Source organism: Bufo gargarizans, chromosome 6, assembly GCF_014858855.1.
Source record: "Bufo gargarizans isolate SCDJY-AF-19 chromosome 6, ASM1485885v1, whole genome shotgun sequence".
Lineage (NCBI taxonomy): Eukaryota > Metazoa > Chordata > Amphibia > Anura > Bufonidae > Bufo > Bufo gargarizans.
In genome coordinates this window covers 306,990,341-307,006,502 of record NC_058085.1, presented here as the reverse complement: position 1 = coordinate 307,006,502, position 16,162 = coordinate 306,990,341, and the positions used below count along the sequence as shown (strand labels likewise).

The 16,162-nt window shown below is 46.1% G+C and overlaps 1 protein-coding gene across 1 annotated transcript in view; it reads right to left on the bottom strand.

Annotated features, from left to right (window-relative positions):
* The window catches only part of LOC122941566 (multiple inositol polyphosphate phosphatase 1-like), a 50,508-nt gene extending 34,979 nt beyond the window's left edge, over positions 1 to 15,529 (bottom strand). The window contains exons 1-4 of the mRNA XM_044298897.1: positions 14,801 to 15,529; positions 9,899 to 10,096; positions 8,687 to 8,787; positions 7,617 to 7,750 (exon numbers count right to left, since the gene is read on the bottom strand). Of these exons, the coding sequence (XP_044154832.1) occupies positions 7,617 to 7,750; positions 8,687 to 8,787; positions 9,899 to 10,096; positions 14,801 to 15,419 (1,052 nt within the window). The 5' untranslated portion in view covers positions 15,420 to 15,529. The remainder of the gene's footprint in view (positions 1 to 7,616; positions 7,751 to 8,686; positions 8,788 to 9,898; positions 10,097 to 14,800) is intronic.
* Between the last annotated feature and the right edge of the window lie 633 nt (positions 15,530 to 16,162).

Sequence of the window (16,162 nt, the reverse complement as noted above, 5' to 3'; positions counted from 1 at the left end):
AAATGGCCCTCAGGGGTATTGAAGGCCGTCTTCCATTCGTCTCCTTCTCTGACCCTGACCAGGTTGTATGCCCCTCTTAGATCTAATTTGGAAAAGACTTTAGCCCCAACAACCTGGTTAAACAGGTCCGGGATCAGAGGAAGCGGATAAGGGTCACGATTAGTGATACTGTTCAGCTCCCTGAAATCCAGACAAGGTCTTAAAGAACCATCTTTTTTCTTAACAAAGAAAAAACCAGCGGCAACAGGTGACTTCGAGGGTCGTATGTGTCCTTTTCTCAGACTCTCAGAGATATAAGCACGCATAGCGATCCTTTCAGGTTGGGAAAGATTGTATAAACGAGATTTAGGCAGCTTGGCGCCTGGGATGAGATTAATAGGGCAATCGTACTCCCTGTGCGGGGGCAAATCCTGAACTCCACTCTCAGAGAAGACATCCGAAAATTCAGAGAGAAAAGATGGTACAGTCTTAGTAGCAACCTCTGAAACAGATGTCGTGAGGCAATTCTCTCTGCAAAAGTCACTCCAACCATTTATTTGCCTCGCTTGCCAATCAATGGTGGGGTTATGTTTAGTGAGCCAGGGTAGCCCCAATACTAGAGGAGTAGGCAAACCGCTAAGGACGAAACATGACACATCCTCAACATGAGCATCACTCACAATTAAACGGATATTGTGAACTATGCCCTTTAATGATTTCTGAGAAAGTGGAGCGGAATCAATAGCAAAAACAGGAATATCCTTTCCCAAAGTGCGCACCTGGAAACCATGAGTTATCGCAAATTGATTATCAATGAGATTGACAGCTGCTCCACTATCCACAAAAATCTCACAAAAAATGCTCTTGCTCTCTAGCGCCACCCTAGCAGGCAGGACAAAACGGGAACTACAAGCAAACGGAAAACCTTCAATTTCCGCCTCAACCCTGCCAAAAGTAACAGACGGAACATTTTTAAAAGATTTTTTCCTGTTGGTTTCTTTATTACTCCCAGAGAACTGCCCGAATCTCCTAGAGGGACAAATATTTGCCAAATGATTTATACCTCCACAACAAAAACAAACCCTCCCATGCGAGCTGAATCTTCTATTGTCAGAAGCAATCAACTCCAGCTGCATGGGCTCCTGCTCAGAAGGGGCTGACAGCGACTGAGACCCCTGCGCACAGAATGGGACCGCTGCACTGTCCTGGGACTGAGTATGACAGGAAGGAGAGATCTCTCCTCTCTCTCTAAGACGCCTGTCAATACGAACGGCCTGAGACATAGCACAGTCCAAGGAAATAGGCCTTTCATGAAAGGCAAATGCATCTTTCAATCCCTCTGAAAGACCATGGCAAAATTGACTTCGGAGTGCAGCATCATTCCAACCAGTATCAGCTGCCCATCTCCGAAATTCTGAGCAGTATATTTCTGCGGATTGTTTACCCTGGCATAATAGACGTAGTCTAGACTCAGCCAGAGCAATACGATCCGGATCATCATATATCTGACCCAGGGCTAAAAAGAATTCATCCACTTAACGGAGGGGCCGTGCCCCCTCCGGCAGCGAAAAGGCCCAGGACTGAGCGTTACCCCTGAGCAGCGATATAATGATCCCCACCCTCCGTTCCTCATCACCAGAGGAATGGGGAAGAAGGCGAAAATGGAGTTTGCAAGCCTCTCTAAAACGCACAAAATTCTCACTACCCCCGGAAAACGTATCCGGGAGCGAGATCTTAGGCTCAGAACAAACTCCATGAACGCCAGCTGAACCGGTCACTTGAAGCTGAGAAAAAGTCCTGCGAAGATCAGCTACCTCCAATGAAAGACCCTGAAGGCGTTCAGCCAAAAGTGAAACCGCATCCATGCTTGAGACGGTTTTGGCGGCTTATAATGTCACGGACGGTGTACAGGAAACAAGACAAAGCAACATGCATATATTACTCACTGGATCCAAAGCTAAGGAACCAAGGGGAGACCCCTGCACAAGACCTAGCACTTTCCCTGGCTGCTCAGCCTATGCAAAGATCCCAGAGGTGGATGGTTGCATAGCCACGTACCTCGACTATATAACCCCTGAACACCCTACAATAGTGAGGGGAAACGACCACCGGCTCCCTACACTAGACACGGAGGGAGTCAGGGTCACCTGGGATCCAGCAAACAGAAAATAACAGATAAATGTACAGCACTTATCTTAGTAGCATGCAGGAAAACAGGATGAGCATGCACACACACTCCAGGAAGAAGTATAAGCCGCCCAGTAATGCATTATGGGGCGGAATTTAAAGGGATGCAATTAGTCCAACTACATGACAGCTGAGAGAGGCTAACGAGATGAGGAACTGAATACCACAACAAAGAGAACTCAAGGAGGAGGTTCTGAAAGGCCTCTGTCAGAGCTTCTCAGCTGTCTGGTTGTGACAGATTACCTCTCTCTGACAGAGGAGCTCTGGCAATCGCTAGTGTGGGAACTGAGGTCTGTGCTGGGCTGGAAAGCTGAGACCTGTGTGTTGGGAGGGCAGGCCACCTATAGCTTGCATTTGGACTGGTGGAGGCAAAACCGCCGACAATGTGACTTTTTTTTTATGCACAAACTTTCTACTCGATGTGAACAAACACCAATCTTGCAAAGAGTGTTTCTGTTTGACCTTATGTGTGAATAAACACGGACATTTGAATTACGAACTTGTACTTTGCCTCTGTACTGCACCTGCTTATCCCAACTACCAGAGCGAATCCCCACAGTACCTACACTTAATTCCCTATAACGTGCCTACCGCACATGAGCCATAGAAACCTGACACACACACAAACTTCGCTCTACTTATGTCGGCACCTAAGTCAGTACTAATAAATGGACTAGGGGAAGGCTCTCATGTATGCAAGACATACTGATAGGGAACTTAGATGGTAAGCCCAATTATGGACAGTGCGATGCTAATGTCTATATTGTGCAGCGGAATATAGTAGCGATATATAAGTGCATACAATAAATTTGGTGTGGACTTCAGATTTTTTGCTCCTTCAAGAAGACCCATATCCTGTCAGTATCTGATAGTGTCACAACTTTCCTGTGTGGTTTCTGCTTATCTGTATTTTGCATTATTCTGTTAACGATAGCAATGGTGATTATAGATCAACTGTGACCAGTAGTTAGTATATCAGTCCAACAATAAAAGAACATTATAACACACAATCTGGTAACATACTACCGTATATAAGAGATACATAAACCTTTCTCACTGTGTTTCAAGGGAAAAAGTAGTCTAGTGGATCCCAATAAGGCTGCTTTCACACTAGCGTTCGCTGGTCCGCTCGTGAGCTCCGTTTGAAGGAGCTCACGAGCGGACCCGAACGCAGCCGTCCAGCCCTGATGCAGTCTGAATGGAGCGGATCCGCTCAGACTGCATCAGTCTGGCGGCGTTCAGCCTCCGCTCCGCTCGCCTCCGCACGGACAGGCGGACAGCTGAACGCTGCTTGCAGCGTTCGGGTGTCCGCCTGGCCGTGCGGAGGCGTGCGGATCCGTCCAGGCTTACAATGTAAGTCAATGGGGACGGATCCGTTTGAAGATGCCACAATGTGGCTCAATCTTCAAGCGGATCCGTCCCCCATTGACTTTACATTGAAAGTCTGGACGGATCCGTCCGAGGCTATTTTCACACTTAGCTTTTTTTTTGCCATTTTAATGCAGACGGATCCGTTCTGAACGGAGCCTCCGTCTGCATTATTATGAGCGGATCCGTTCAGAACGGATCCGCCCGAACGCTAGTGTGAAAGTAGCCTAAGGCTCTATGTTGATTGGCCATTTTGCTGGAGATGTAGCAAAAAGATGTTAAAAGAACACAATAAACTCAAATAGTGTTGAACAAAGTGCGCTTACGATGCTTTATCTGAAGTCGCTTCATTCAAAACTTCGGAATAATACTGTACGGAGATTTGTCTCCCTACAGTATTAGAATGTACAGGCTCAGATGTCAGTTATTCGCGAAGTCGCGCATGATTTCGTTAAATAACTTCAGTAGTTGATTTTTAAAGTGGAAAACCACTTTAAAACTTGAAACCGAACTCAGCTTCGGTTCCGAGGTACTATTTTCAAGTTTTGAACGAAGTGACTTTAGATGAAGCACCCGAAGATCGCTTTGCTCAACACTAGACTCAATATTTGCACTAACCTCAGTGAGCTGTGGGGCTGAATGATTTAACGTCCACCTGTACAGGCAGCCATGTTTAGATAGGATATGTACATAGATCTAATATTTTTACTTTTATAATTAGATTTTTTTCCTGTATCAATGTAGATGACTTTAACGATTTTCAAGGGAATTGCTACAAACGCTTACTAAGAGTTAAGGACTTGCATAATAAAAAAAAATCTCAAGGAACAGGCTGCCACCCTGTGGTGAACAGAAAACACTGAGGATAAAGGTCATTCTACTGGCAGAGTAGTTTATTTTATTTAGAACCTAACCCAGGGAATTAAAAAACATACATAATTTTATGTAGTGTGTTTTTTTTTTTCATTTTTGGCCTTTGTTAAAAAAAAAATAAAAAAATAAAAAAAAAATTCTATAAATGTGATGTGTATTTTTTAAAGGTTTTGGATTTTTTATTTTTATATATTTATATTAATTTTTTTCCATGTATTTTTCGTGCATTTTTCAAAGGTCAGTCTGCTTGGTGAATTATATGGTGGGGCAGCACTGTGTGAGAGGTGAAGATGCTGGCCCAGATTTCCCAATCCTGAAGATGGGGTAAGCTTAGACCTGCGCCGGATTTATCACAGGGGCTCAGGCTGGATGGTAAATGCGGTGCAGGGATGGACACTTCTCTCTGACTCTGTACCATCTATTGGTTAGCTTACTTTCAGACAGAACTTTACGCCAGAATTGTGGCACAAAATTGTGCATCGTAGGCCCTATCTCTTTTCCCATGAAGCCCCACCTATTTTCCACTAAGTTACACCCCCTTGACAAGAATAAAAAAAAAAGCGTGGAAGCCCTAGATGTGTCAAACTGTGCCATTTTGCGCCACTTCTTAGACAGATTTTTTGGCACATATACATTAGTAAATTGGGTCATTGTAATAAACTGCTAAGCAGGTCATACACATTAGATAAATCTTGGCCTGAACTTGCTGACCATCTAATGTGTAGGGGGCCTCTGGCAGATGTCGCTTATCTTTCCAAAAGCAAAAATGGCAGCACTGGTTGGATTGAGTCAGTCTGTGCAGCTGGTTACCTCCCCACTGGTTAGCCCCCCAACTGGTTACCTCCCCTCTGTACCCTTACTGCAGACTGCTAGCAATTCACTCATAACTTCTAGTGCAAATAATAAAGGAATGGCACAACATAGAGACATAAGAATAGATGCTCCAGAATGGTTATTACATGGGGAATGCATGAAGCTATTAAAATAGACATGTCAGGAGTGGTGACAGGTCCTCTTTAAACATGAGAGCACAGCCATGGGAACATGGAGAAACACTGCTCTAGAGGAGCATTAAAAGGGTTGGTCCATCTCAGACATTGGGGCCAGAGATGTCACTGTCAAGTGAAGAGACTGCCTGCCAGATCACAGAAGGTTAGTGAACGTACAAGTCTGTACAGTATGATCGCAATTGTGTGTTGTTCACTTGCTGCAGACCCGCTCGAGGCCTAGCTCCATTAAAGGGAGCCAATCCGAGAGCAGACACTTGCCTTGGCTTCCAGCGGTGTCTGTCCACACACAGTGCTGGCCGCTGCTGGCGTACAGTTCTCCCGGCACAAGCCACTGTGCGAATGGCTCAAAGGCCGGAAGAGACCACCGGTTTGTCCGCTTTGGAACGACAAAGGATTTTACAGGAGATTGTTGTTCCATTTTATCACATTTCCTACCGTGATACTGTGTCCAGTGACAAGTCTGCTACTGGGCCCAGCTTTTCCTAGCTACACCCCTGGACAGGTGAGGGTCCCAACTCTGGGATTCGCTCCTATCTCCAGAATGGGGTCCCAGAAATGAAGGAAAAGACACCGCAAATGCACAGCCACCTCTCCATTCTCCACTATGGGACTGGCGGCAATAGCCGAACCAGCGCTCAGCTATTGTCGGAACTCCCATAGCAGTGAATAGAGGGCGGTCACAGATGCGAGGTGTGCTCTCCAGATGATGTCGGGGAGAGAAGGAGAGGGTGAAATTAATATTTTCGCCCGACCCTTTTGTTCTCCAGGGAGGTAAGCACCTCCAGAAGTGTCTGGGAGCGTCTTTCTCCCCTCTCTGCATTGAATACACATTCGGCTGAGTGGAACCTATATGTCTAAGGCTACTTTCACACTAGCGTTCGTCGGTCCGCTCGTGAGCTCCGTTTGAAGGGGCTCACGAGCGGACCCGAACGCAGCCGTCCAGCCCTGATGCAGTCTGAATGGAGTGGATCCGCTCAGACTGCATCAGTCTGGCGGCGTTCAGCCTCCGCTCCGCTCGCCTCCGCACGGACAGGCGGACAGCTGAACGCTGCTTGCAGCGTTCGGGTGTCCGCCTGGCCGTGCGGAGGCGTGCGGATCCGTGCGGATCCGTCCAGACTTACAATGTAAGTCAATGGGGACGGATCCGTTTGAAGATGCCACAATGTGGCTCAATCTTCAAGCGGATCCGTCCCCCATTGACTTTACATTGAAAGTCTGGACGGATCCGTCCGAGGCTATTTTCACACTTAGCTTTTTTTTTGCCATTTTAATGCAGACGGATCCGTTCTGAACGGAGCCTCCGTCTGCATTATTATGAGCGGATCCGTTCAGAACGGATCCGCCCGAACGCTAGTGTGAAAGTAGCCTAAGGCTACTTTCACACTAGCGTTCGGGTTTCCGCTCGTGAGCTCCGTTTGAAGGAGCTCACGAGCGGACCCGAACGCAGCCGTCCAGCCCTGATGCAGTCTGAATGGAGGCGGATCCGCTCAGACTGCATCAGTCTGGCGGCGTTCAGCCTCCGCTCCGCTCGCCTCCGCACGGACAGGCGGACAGCTGAACGCTGCTTGCAGCGTTCGGGTGTCCGCCTGGCCGTGCGGAGGCGTGCGGATCCGTCCAGACTTTCGATGTAAGTCAATGGGGACGGATCCGTTTGAAGATGCCACAATGTGGCTCAATCTTCAAGCGGATCCGTCCCCCATTGACTTTACATTGAAAGTCTGGACGGATCCGTACTAGGCTATTTTCACACTTAGCTGTTCTATGCTAAAAATAATGCAGACGGATCCGTTCTGAACGGAGCCTCCGTCTGCATTATTATGAGCGGATCCGTTCAGAACGGATCCGCCCGAACGCTAGTGTGAAAGTAGCCTAAGAGGGAGCTGTGAGGGAGTCGTTCAGCTGACACCTACTGAATGTGAATGGCCGCCTTTACGTACACATATACTCCACGCCTTGTGCCTGCCAGTAGTGGTATAATTGGTGATTTGGATAAACAGCACAAATACATAAGAAAGCCAAGATAAACTATATAAGTAGGCACCAGCGGCCGGAAGGTGTGAAGCTGAACAGAACGTGTAAATGAAGGAGATAAGAAAGGAACAGTCAAAACTAATTAGGAGGTGATCTGACCGGGATTAGGAAGGAGGTGAAGTCCTGCGGTAAGAAAAGAAGATTCAGCTGCTGGAAACATGAACATACCTTTTACTTTCAGAAACCGCGGTGTCCAAGTGCTGGAAGATATTCCGGAACAGGCTACAGCTGGAGCGGCTGTTGATATCATATCCATAGCCCCGCTTCCAATACTGTTTCAGGTCATTGAGGTATTCCAAGACCTACAGGGTAGTGAAGAGAGAAACCAAAGCTCGAAATCAATGTCAAATGTACATGGGCCGACTCTGTATTCAGGAAGCTGCCTCGCATTTCAATGGTAAGTGACCCGCTCTACAGTTGTGAACAGCGAAGGTCACACTGGCAGGACTCCGATCAATCAGTAATCTAGGACATGTCCTATTGAAAACCTCTTTAACCATTCAATGCCCCCCAATGCCTGGCCTCTCATATAGATCTCCATCACAGGCTGCTATTGGCTGCTCCCCCCGTCGCCAGATGTTTTGATCCGCACGACTGGGAGATGCAACGGCGGCCGTGTGGGAATCAGGAGTGACGTGGGTGCCGGGGAGCGGGGTAAGTATAATCTATATGGGGGCCAGGGCATTGGGGGGCATGTTTTATACATTGGATGATCCCTTTAATAACCAGACCAGTTTAAGCCTTTAAGTAACCCTCTGGCTTTACATATAAATTTAACATAGGAAATGCATAGTGAAGGTACCCGGTGGCCTCCTAGTGTCACGGATCCGCTGATTTCTGGTCCCCTCTGCTTTTATCAAAGTGGCTGCCCACTTTTCTGACTACCCTGAGACCCTCCCCCCTGCTGTCAGATGGACCAATGTTGACCAGCACCCACCAGCAGGAGGGAGGGTCTCAGACTGACACAGCACACTGTCCATAGGGTAGATGGAGAAGTGGGCGGCCATCTTAAATGAATACAGTGGGGACCAAGGATTGAGCTGATCGCCAGGGGCACTGGGGGTCGGACCCCTGCAGATCAGGTATTGATGACCCATCCTAAGGATACGCCATCAATATAAAACCCCTGCACAACCCCTTTAACATATGCATAAATGGCTGCCATGGGGCCCAGTACTATTATATGCATATAATACAATGCCATACCATCTGATTATAGTAGCTGCCCCAATACGTACTTTGGCATCTTCTTCATCAAACAGCCTGCACCATGGAGAGTTGGCAACATTGTTGATGGCCAGTTCAAACGAGCAGGTAAAAAAGGCCACTTGTATTAAATCTGCAGTGGAGTAAGAGAGAGATTTAATACTGCGAGAGATGAAGTTCAGCAAAAAGCAAAGTAAGGGCCAACTGGAAGTTTATATGAGAGAAAGCCGCCCTGAGACCATTATACTCTGTCTACTAAGTCTGCCTACTTTGGGCAATTGTTTTTCGCTAGAAGCTTGACTAAAAGCTAATTAGTGCCAGCAATCGGTTGTATTCTTAAAGGGTTTCTGTCACCCCAATTTTCACTATTAAACAGGCTGACATTATAGATGTGAAAATGTCACCTCTGCATTTCTTTTACTTAAGTATGCCCCCGTTTTCGTGTAATTCTAACTTTTTATATATGCAAATGAGCCTACACGGCAGACGGGCCACACTGGCTTGGCCCTGTCAATCAAGACAGAAGGGAGTGGAAATGAGGTCGGCGAACGGAGCCTCTAGAAGCAGGTGCAAAGCCCCCCCCCCCGTTTTAGTACCTACTTGCAGTTCCCATGTAATAACTATTCAGGAGCATCTTTTCTTATGACTCTTTGTTGCACTATTCCTTTATTATTCCTGCTAGAAGTTATGAACAAATTACTAGTATTTTGCAATGAAGGTCCTGCTGGGTGTTACCAGTTGGGATGTCTCCCTGCACAGTCGGAAATAAATTCAAATCCAAACGGCACTCGCTGGGTTGCCTGGCGTTGCAACGGAAAGGAGCGTCGCGCCACGTGGATCAGTGAAAAATTCCAGCAAACCGCCAATGTGTTGCAAAATGTTATTCTTCTTTATTTCTTTATTGTAATAAAGAAGAATAACATTTTGCAACACATTGGCGGTTTGCTGGAATTTTTCACTGATCCCTGCACAGTCTGAGACTGTAAGCACTGACTGGACACCGGCTGACCACTGGTAACACCCTGTTGGACCCTTACTGCAGACTGCTGCCAATTCATTCATAAACTTCTAGCGGGAGTAATAGAGCAATGGTACAACATACAGTCATAAGAATAGATGCTCCAGAATGGTTATTACATGGGGAATGCAAGTAGTCACTACAGCAAACTCAGGGGAGGTGACAGGTCCCGATTTAAACCCCACAGATTGTCCCCTAACATAGGATGGTGTTCGAGCAGCCGTACCTGCATTCAGCTCATGCTCTGGAACGCTTAGGAGGTCAGATATTTTGTGCAGAACTCTCCTCATTTCTGGTCCTTTCTTAAACTTGTCCACTTCATGCATTGCTGTGTCATTATCTTCTACTTGGGCCACAAACTTCTCACAGTGATCAAAGAAACGCATTAAAGTGTCATTGACCACAGGGTTTCTGCACGCCGCACCTGCTCAAAGACACAGAGACATTTCACTGCACAGAATACCATAAATGTGCCATCACTTTATGATCCAAACTTTGGGGCCCCAAGTGATCCTGAGAATGAAAGGAAACGAACAGCAATGTAGTGCTGGATTCCTTTCCCCTGCACAGCGACACTCCTGACCACATGGCCGTGAATGGAACTGCAGCTGGCACCATGAACTGCACAGTGGGTAGCTGGGGCACAGCTGGTCCGAGGGAAGCGCTGAACCATCCTCATCTCATTTTCAGCATCTTTGGGGCCCCAGGCGTTTGTTCTCCACCTATTATAGAGCGACGACATATAGGAAAACCCCTTTAATTACTGACAGAGACTTAAAGGGGTTGTGTCATCTCAGACATCGGTTGTATATCACTAGTATATGCCTCCAACGTTGGATAGGTGCAGGTCCCACCTATCTCCAGAAGAGGGCGCGCAAAGTAAAGGAGAGCGCACTGCGTATGCGTGGAGTGCTCTCCATTTACTTCTGAGGAAGTTCAGAAAATAGCCCAGTCAGCGCTTGGTTATTTTTAGGACTCCCATAATAGTGATGGAGGGTGGCCACGCTTGCGCAGTGTACTTTCCTTCACTTATGCCCATTCTGGAGATAAGAGCGAGTCCTGCACCTATCTGACATTGGTGGGATATCCTAGCAATATGCCACCATTGTCTGAGATGACACAACCCCTGTAATAATTTTCCAATGCACAGTATTGCCATATGGCAGACATGCATGCATCCATTATAAGTAATTTAAAGGGAATGTGTCATTAGAAAATGATCTATTGATTAAATCATGCTTTTATGTTTTATTTATTTTAAATTTTTGACGTTTTTTTTTCATTTTCCATGTCATCATCTATATTAAAAAAAAAAAAAAAATTAAAATCATGCCGTTTTTCGCACAGACCACTAGGCCTAATAGTATGTGGAGACTTCCTGTTCTGTATAGGTAACTTTTTAGTAGCCATCTCATTATCATCACAGACAGAATTACAATTACAAATATCACTTCTGTATAGATAACACAGGATCAACCATTCACAATAGGCCAGTGGTGGTGAACCTATGGCACGGGTGGCACTCAGAGGCCTCTCTGTGGGCACCCGCCCCCTGGAAAAAGTCTCTGGTGTACCAATATACCTTAGATTTCTCCTGCCATTCATCAGCGCAGGGCGCACTATGAACAGTGCAGGGCACACTGAATGTAGGCAGGATATTATAGCTAAATGATAAAGTACATGGAAAACATACTATACTGGACTGTAGTATTCAGGGTAAATTGCCGTGTTGGCACTTTGCAATAAATAAGTGGGTTTTGGGTTGCAGTTTGGGAACTAGGTGATATCACAGCTTATCTGCCCCCTCCTGACCTCTGCACAGGTCGCACGGCATGCCTGGGAAACTCTCTCTCAAAGAACAGGAAGTCTTGACCTATATGTAGACAGAGTGGCCAGAGTGAAAAATGCAGGATTTTAAAAAAAAAATTATTTTATTTTATTATTTAAACAAAGATAGGGACAGCACAGTAGCATAGCGATCATCATCGTGGGGGTACGACTACAACTGGGTCCAGAGAAGGAGGTCCCAGGTCCGCTCAGATCCCTGGGCACACACAGTGTTTTCAACTGTGTCAACATCTTTAGAGTGCATTCACACAACCATATGTATTTTGCTGTCCGCAAAAAATACGGATGACGTCTGTGTGACGTCCATGTTCCATCTGTTTTTTTTCTGCTGACCTATTGTAACAATGCCTATTCTCGTCCACAAAACGGACAAGAATAGGACATGTTCTATAATTTTTTTCTGGACTGCGGAACGGACATATGGATGTGGACAGCATTTTTAGCGGCTCCACCGGAATGCGGATAGGATGCGGACCAAAAATATGGTCGTGTGAATGGGGCCTAAATATGCAGATCCAGTTGAAAGCAGTGGAAGAAAAGAGTCTTTGGCTCCCTTCCTCACCACTTACTGTGGTAGCTCCAGGCTGTTTTAGGCATGTGGCCTACCAGATGTCTGTAGGTTGAGCTCCCAGAAATAAAATGGAGACGTGAACTTGGGAACTGCCTGCACAGCAATTTCTTAAAGGACTTTTCCCAATGGAGGTACTTATATATCACTATAAATACCATAAATATCTGCTCAGTAAAGATCCATGGATCCCAAGACCAAGGCAGTGCATTGTCCCCTTCCTGATGAAGATCTGGCTATGAATGTATTGAAATCTACTCACTTCTCCACAAAGCCAGGACACTGAGTTCTCAAAATTAGGGCTCATGCACACAAACTTATTTTTTTCCCTGTGTCCTTTACGTTTTTTTGCGGCCAGGATGCGGAACCATTTACTTCATTGTGGCCGCAAAAAAACTGAAATAACTTAGTGTGCACTCCTCGTCTGTCTGCCCGCATGGCCGTTCCGCAAAAATATAGAACATGTCCTATTAATGTCCGCATTACGGACAAGGATAGGGCAGTTCTTTAATGGCCATTCTGTTCCTTTGCGGAATGCACACACCCTGTATCAGTGTTGTGTGGATCCGCAATTTGTGGACCACAAAGTATCCAACAGTCGTGTGCATGAGCCCTTAAAGGGGTTGTCTCATTTCAGACTTATAGATACGGGTCTTACCTCTGGGACCCGCACCTATATCGGGAACGGAGCTACGCAAGGTGGTGGCTGGAGGACTCCGGTCCGGCCACCACAAAGTGCACTCCCCAAAGAAGTGAATGGGAGAGCATTGAGCATGACCGGCGACCGCTCCCATTAACTTCTATGGGCCCGACAGAAATAGCTAAGCCAGCGCTTGGCTATTTTCGGCAGCCCTATAGAAAATGAATGGAGGGCATGCACAGTGCGCCCTCCACCACTTTAGGAGCTCCGATCTCGATATACAGTGCAGACCAAAGGTTTGGACACACCTTCTCATTCAAAGAGTTTTCTTTATTTTCATGACTATGAAAATTGTAGATTCACCCTGAAGGCATCAAAACTATGAATTAACACATGTGGAATTATATACATAGCAAAAAATGTGAAACAACTGAAAATATGTCATATTCTAGGTTCTTCAAAGTAGCCACCTTTTGCTTTGATTACTGCTTTGCACACTCTTGGCATTCTCTTGATGAGCTTCAAGAGGTAGTCACCTGAAATGGTCTTCCAACAGTCTTTAAGGAGTTCCCAGAGATGCTTAGCACTTGTTGGCACTTTTGCCTTCACTCTGCGGTCCAGCTCACCCCAAACCATCTCGATTGGGTTCAGGTCCGGTGACTGTGGAGGCCAGGTCATCTGGCGCAGCACCCCATCACTCTCCTTCATGGTCAAATAGCCCTTACACAGCCTGGAGGTGTGTTTGGGGTCATTGTCCTGTTGAAAAATAAATGATGGTCCAACTAAACACAAACCGGATGGAATAGCATGCCGCTGCAAGATGCTGTGGTAGCCATGCTGGTTCAATATGGCTTCAATTTTGAATAAATCCCCAACAGTGTCACCAGCAAAGCACCATCACACCTCCTCCTCCATGCTTCACGGTGGGAACCAGGCATGTAGAGTACATCCGTTCACCTTTTCTGCGTCGCACAAAGACACGGTGGTTGGAACCAAAGATCTCAAATTTGGACTCATCAGACCAAAGCACAGATTTCCACTGGTCTAATGTCCATTCCTTGTGTTCTTTAGCCCAAACAAGTCTCTTCTGCTTGTTGCCTGTCCTTAGCAGTGGTTTCCTAGCAGATATTTTACCATGAAGGCCTGATTCACACAGTCTCCTCTTAACAGTTGTTCTAGAGATGTGTCTGCTGCTAGAACTCTGTGTGGCATTGACCTGGTCTCTAATCTGAGCTGCTGTTAACCTGCGATTTCTGAGTCTTGTGACTCGGATGAACTTATCCTCCGCAGCAGAAGCGACTCTTGGTCTTCTTTTCCTGGGGCGGTCCGCATGTGAGACAGTTTCTTTGTAGCGCTTGATGCTTTTTGTGACTGCACTTGGGGACACTTTCAAAGTTTTCCCAATTTTTCGGACTGACTGACCTTCATTTCTTAAAGTAATGATGGCCACTCGTTTTTCTTTACTTAGCTTCTTTTTTCTTGCCATAATACAAATTCGAACAGTCTATTCAGTAGGACTATCAGCTGTGTATCCACCTGACTTCTCCACAACGCAACTGATGGTCCCAACCCCATTTATAAGGCAAGAAATCCCACTTATTAAACCTGACAGGGCACACCTGTGAAGTGAAAACCATTTCAGGTGACTACCTCTTGAAGCTCATCAAGAGAATGCCAAGAGTGTGCAAAGCAGTAATCAAAGCAAAAGGTGGCTACTTTGAAGAACCTAGAATATGACATATTTTCAGTTGTTTCACACTTTTTTATTATGTATAAAATTCCACATGTGTTAATTCATAGTTTTGATGCCTTCAGGGTGAATCTACAATTTTCATAGTCATGAAAATAAAGAAAACTCTTTGAATGAGAAGGTGTGTCCAAACTTTTGGTCTGTACTGTAGGTGCGGGTCCGCACCTATAAGACAATGGGCACATCCTAGCGATATGCCCCCATCGCCTGTGATAAGACAACCCCTTTAATGGTATGGATTTTGAGGACTCATGTTGACATTTTAAAGGGCTTGGTCATATATAGCTGTGAGAGCAGCCTTCTGACCATGGATTTTACTTACTTTCCAGTGTATCTTCAGTTGGTAGAGGAAGTCTGAGGTAAGTGTGTGCCAGCCCGCTGATAAAAGCTTTTGTGCTGTCAACACATCGATGCTTAGAGCTGGTGGTAAAAGACATTTTACATTTATGGAACTTGTCCGACGTGAACAGGGAAGGAAAGAGAGAAGCCAGTCTATAAGCCAGGTTCTTCATGTCCTCCTCTCCTTTCTTCACCAGTTGTCCATCCATCCAGTCCTCATACCACATGTTCCAGCTCTTCAGCTCCTTTACCAGCTCACAGTTGCTTGTACTTTCTTCGATTAGGCTGTACATTTTCTTCAGCTTCTGTATTTGCTTTTTGGTAGGGTATCGTGTCCCATGCCTGATCACAGAGACTATTTGGAGAGGGGTGCAAGAATTTGGCAGTAGGTCATGCTTCCTTGTAACCAAAAGAGGACTTGACAGGAGGAAGGGATTGACTTCTTCATATCTGGTCTTAGTTCCAAAATAAGAAGCTAATTTTGGTGACTCTGTGAAAACGGAGTCATGTCCGCCAGCGCTACAGAACCAAGTAACGGAGATGAGAAGGATCTGGGCGGCTTTGGGGGCACACTTTCTATACGTGTAGTATATAGGAAGCATGGTAAAATAATGGTGCCTCTGAGGTACACTGGACAGGGAAGCAGAGATAGTCTGTAGCTAGCTAAGCCTTCAGAGCTGTAGTGAAGGAACTCTGGCTCACCTCATCCATGGAGTCCTACAAGTGATAACATCAAGAGGACATCAGGGAGCACCATTCAGCTCTGAACACAATTTAAAATCTTAAAACCCTTTAAAAAGACAACAACCTAATACAAGGCAACACATGTATATGGAAAACAAGTCCCTTAGTTTGATCAACACATGAACTAGGGGTTTAGCAGCAAGGGGTCTTAAAAAAAGCACAAGAAAGGTGGACAACCCCTTTTAGGCCTCATGCACACGACCGTTGTGTGCATCCGTGTCCGTTGTTCCGTTTTCCGTGATTTTCTGCGGACCCATTGACTTTCAATGGGTCCGTTGAAAACTCGGAAAATGCACCGTTGTTCATCCGCGTCCGTTATCCGTGTTTCCTGTCAGTCAAAAAAATATGACCTGTCCTATTTTTTGGACGGACAACGGTTCACGGACCCATTCAAGTCAAAGGGTCCGTGAAAAAACACGGATGCACACAAGATTGACATCTGCGTCCGTGATCCGTGGCCGTAGGCTACTTTCACACAGGCGCATCCGCAGATCCGTCTGCATAAAAGCTTTTTCAGAGCTGAGTTTTCACTTTGTGAAAACTCAGATCTGACAGTATATTCTAACACAGAGGCGTTCCGCACTGGCCACCAATGAGTTTA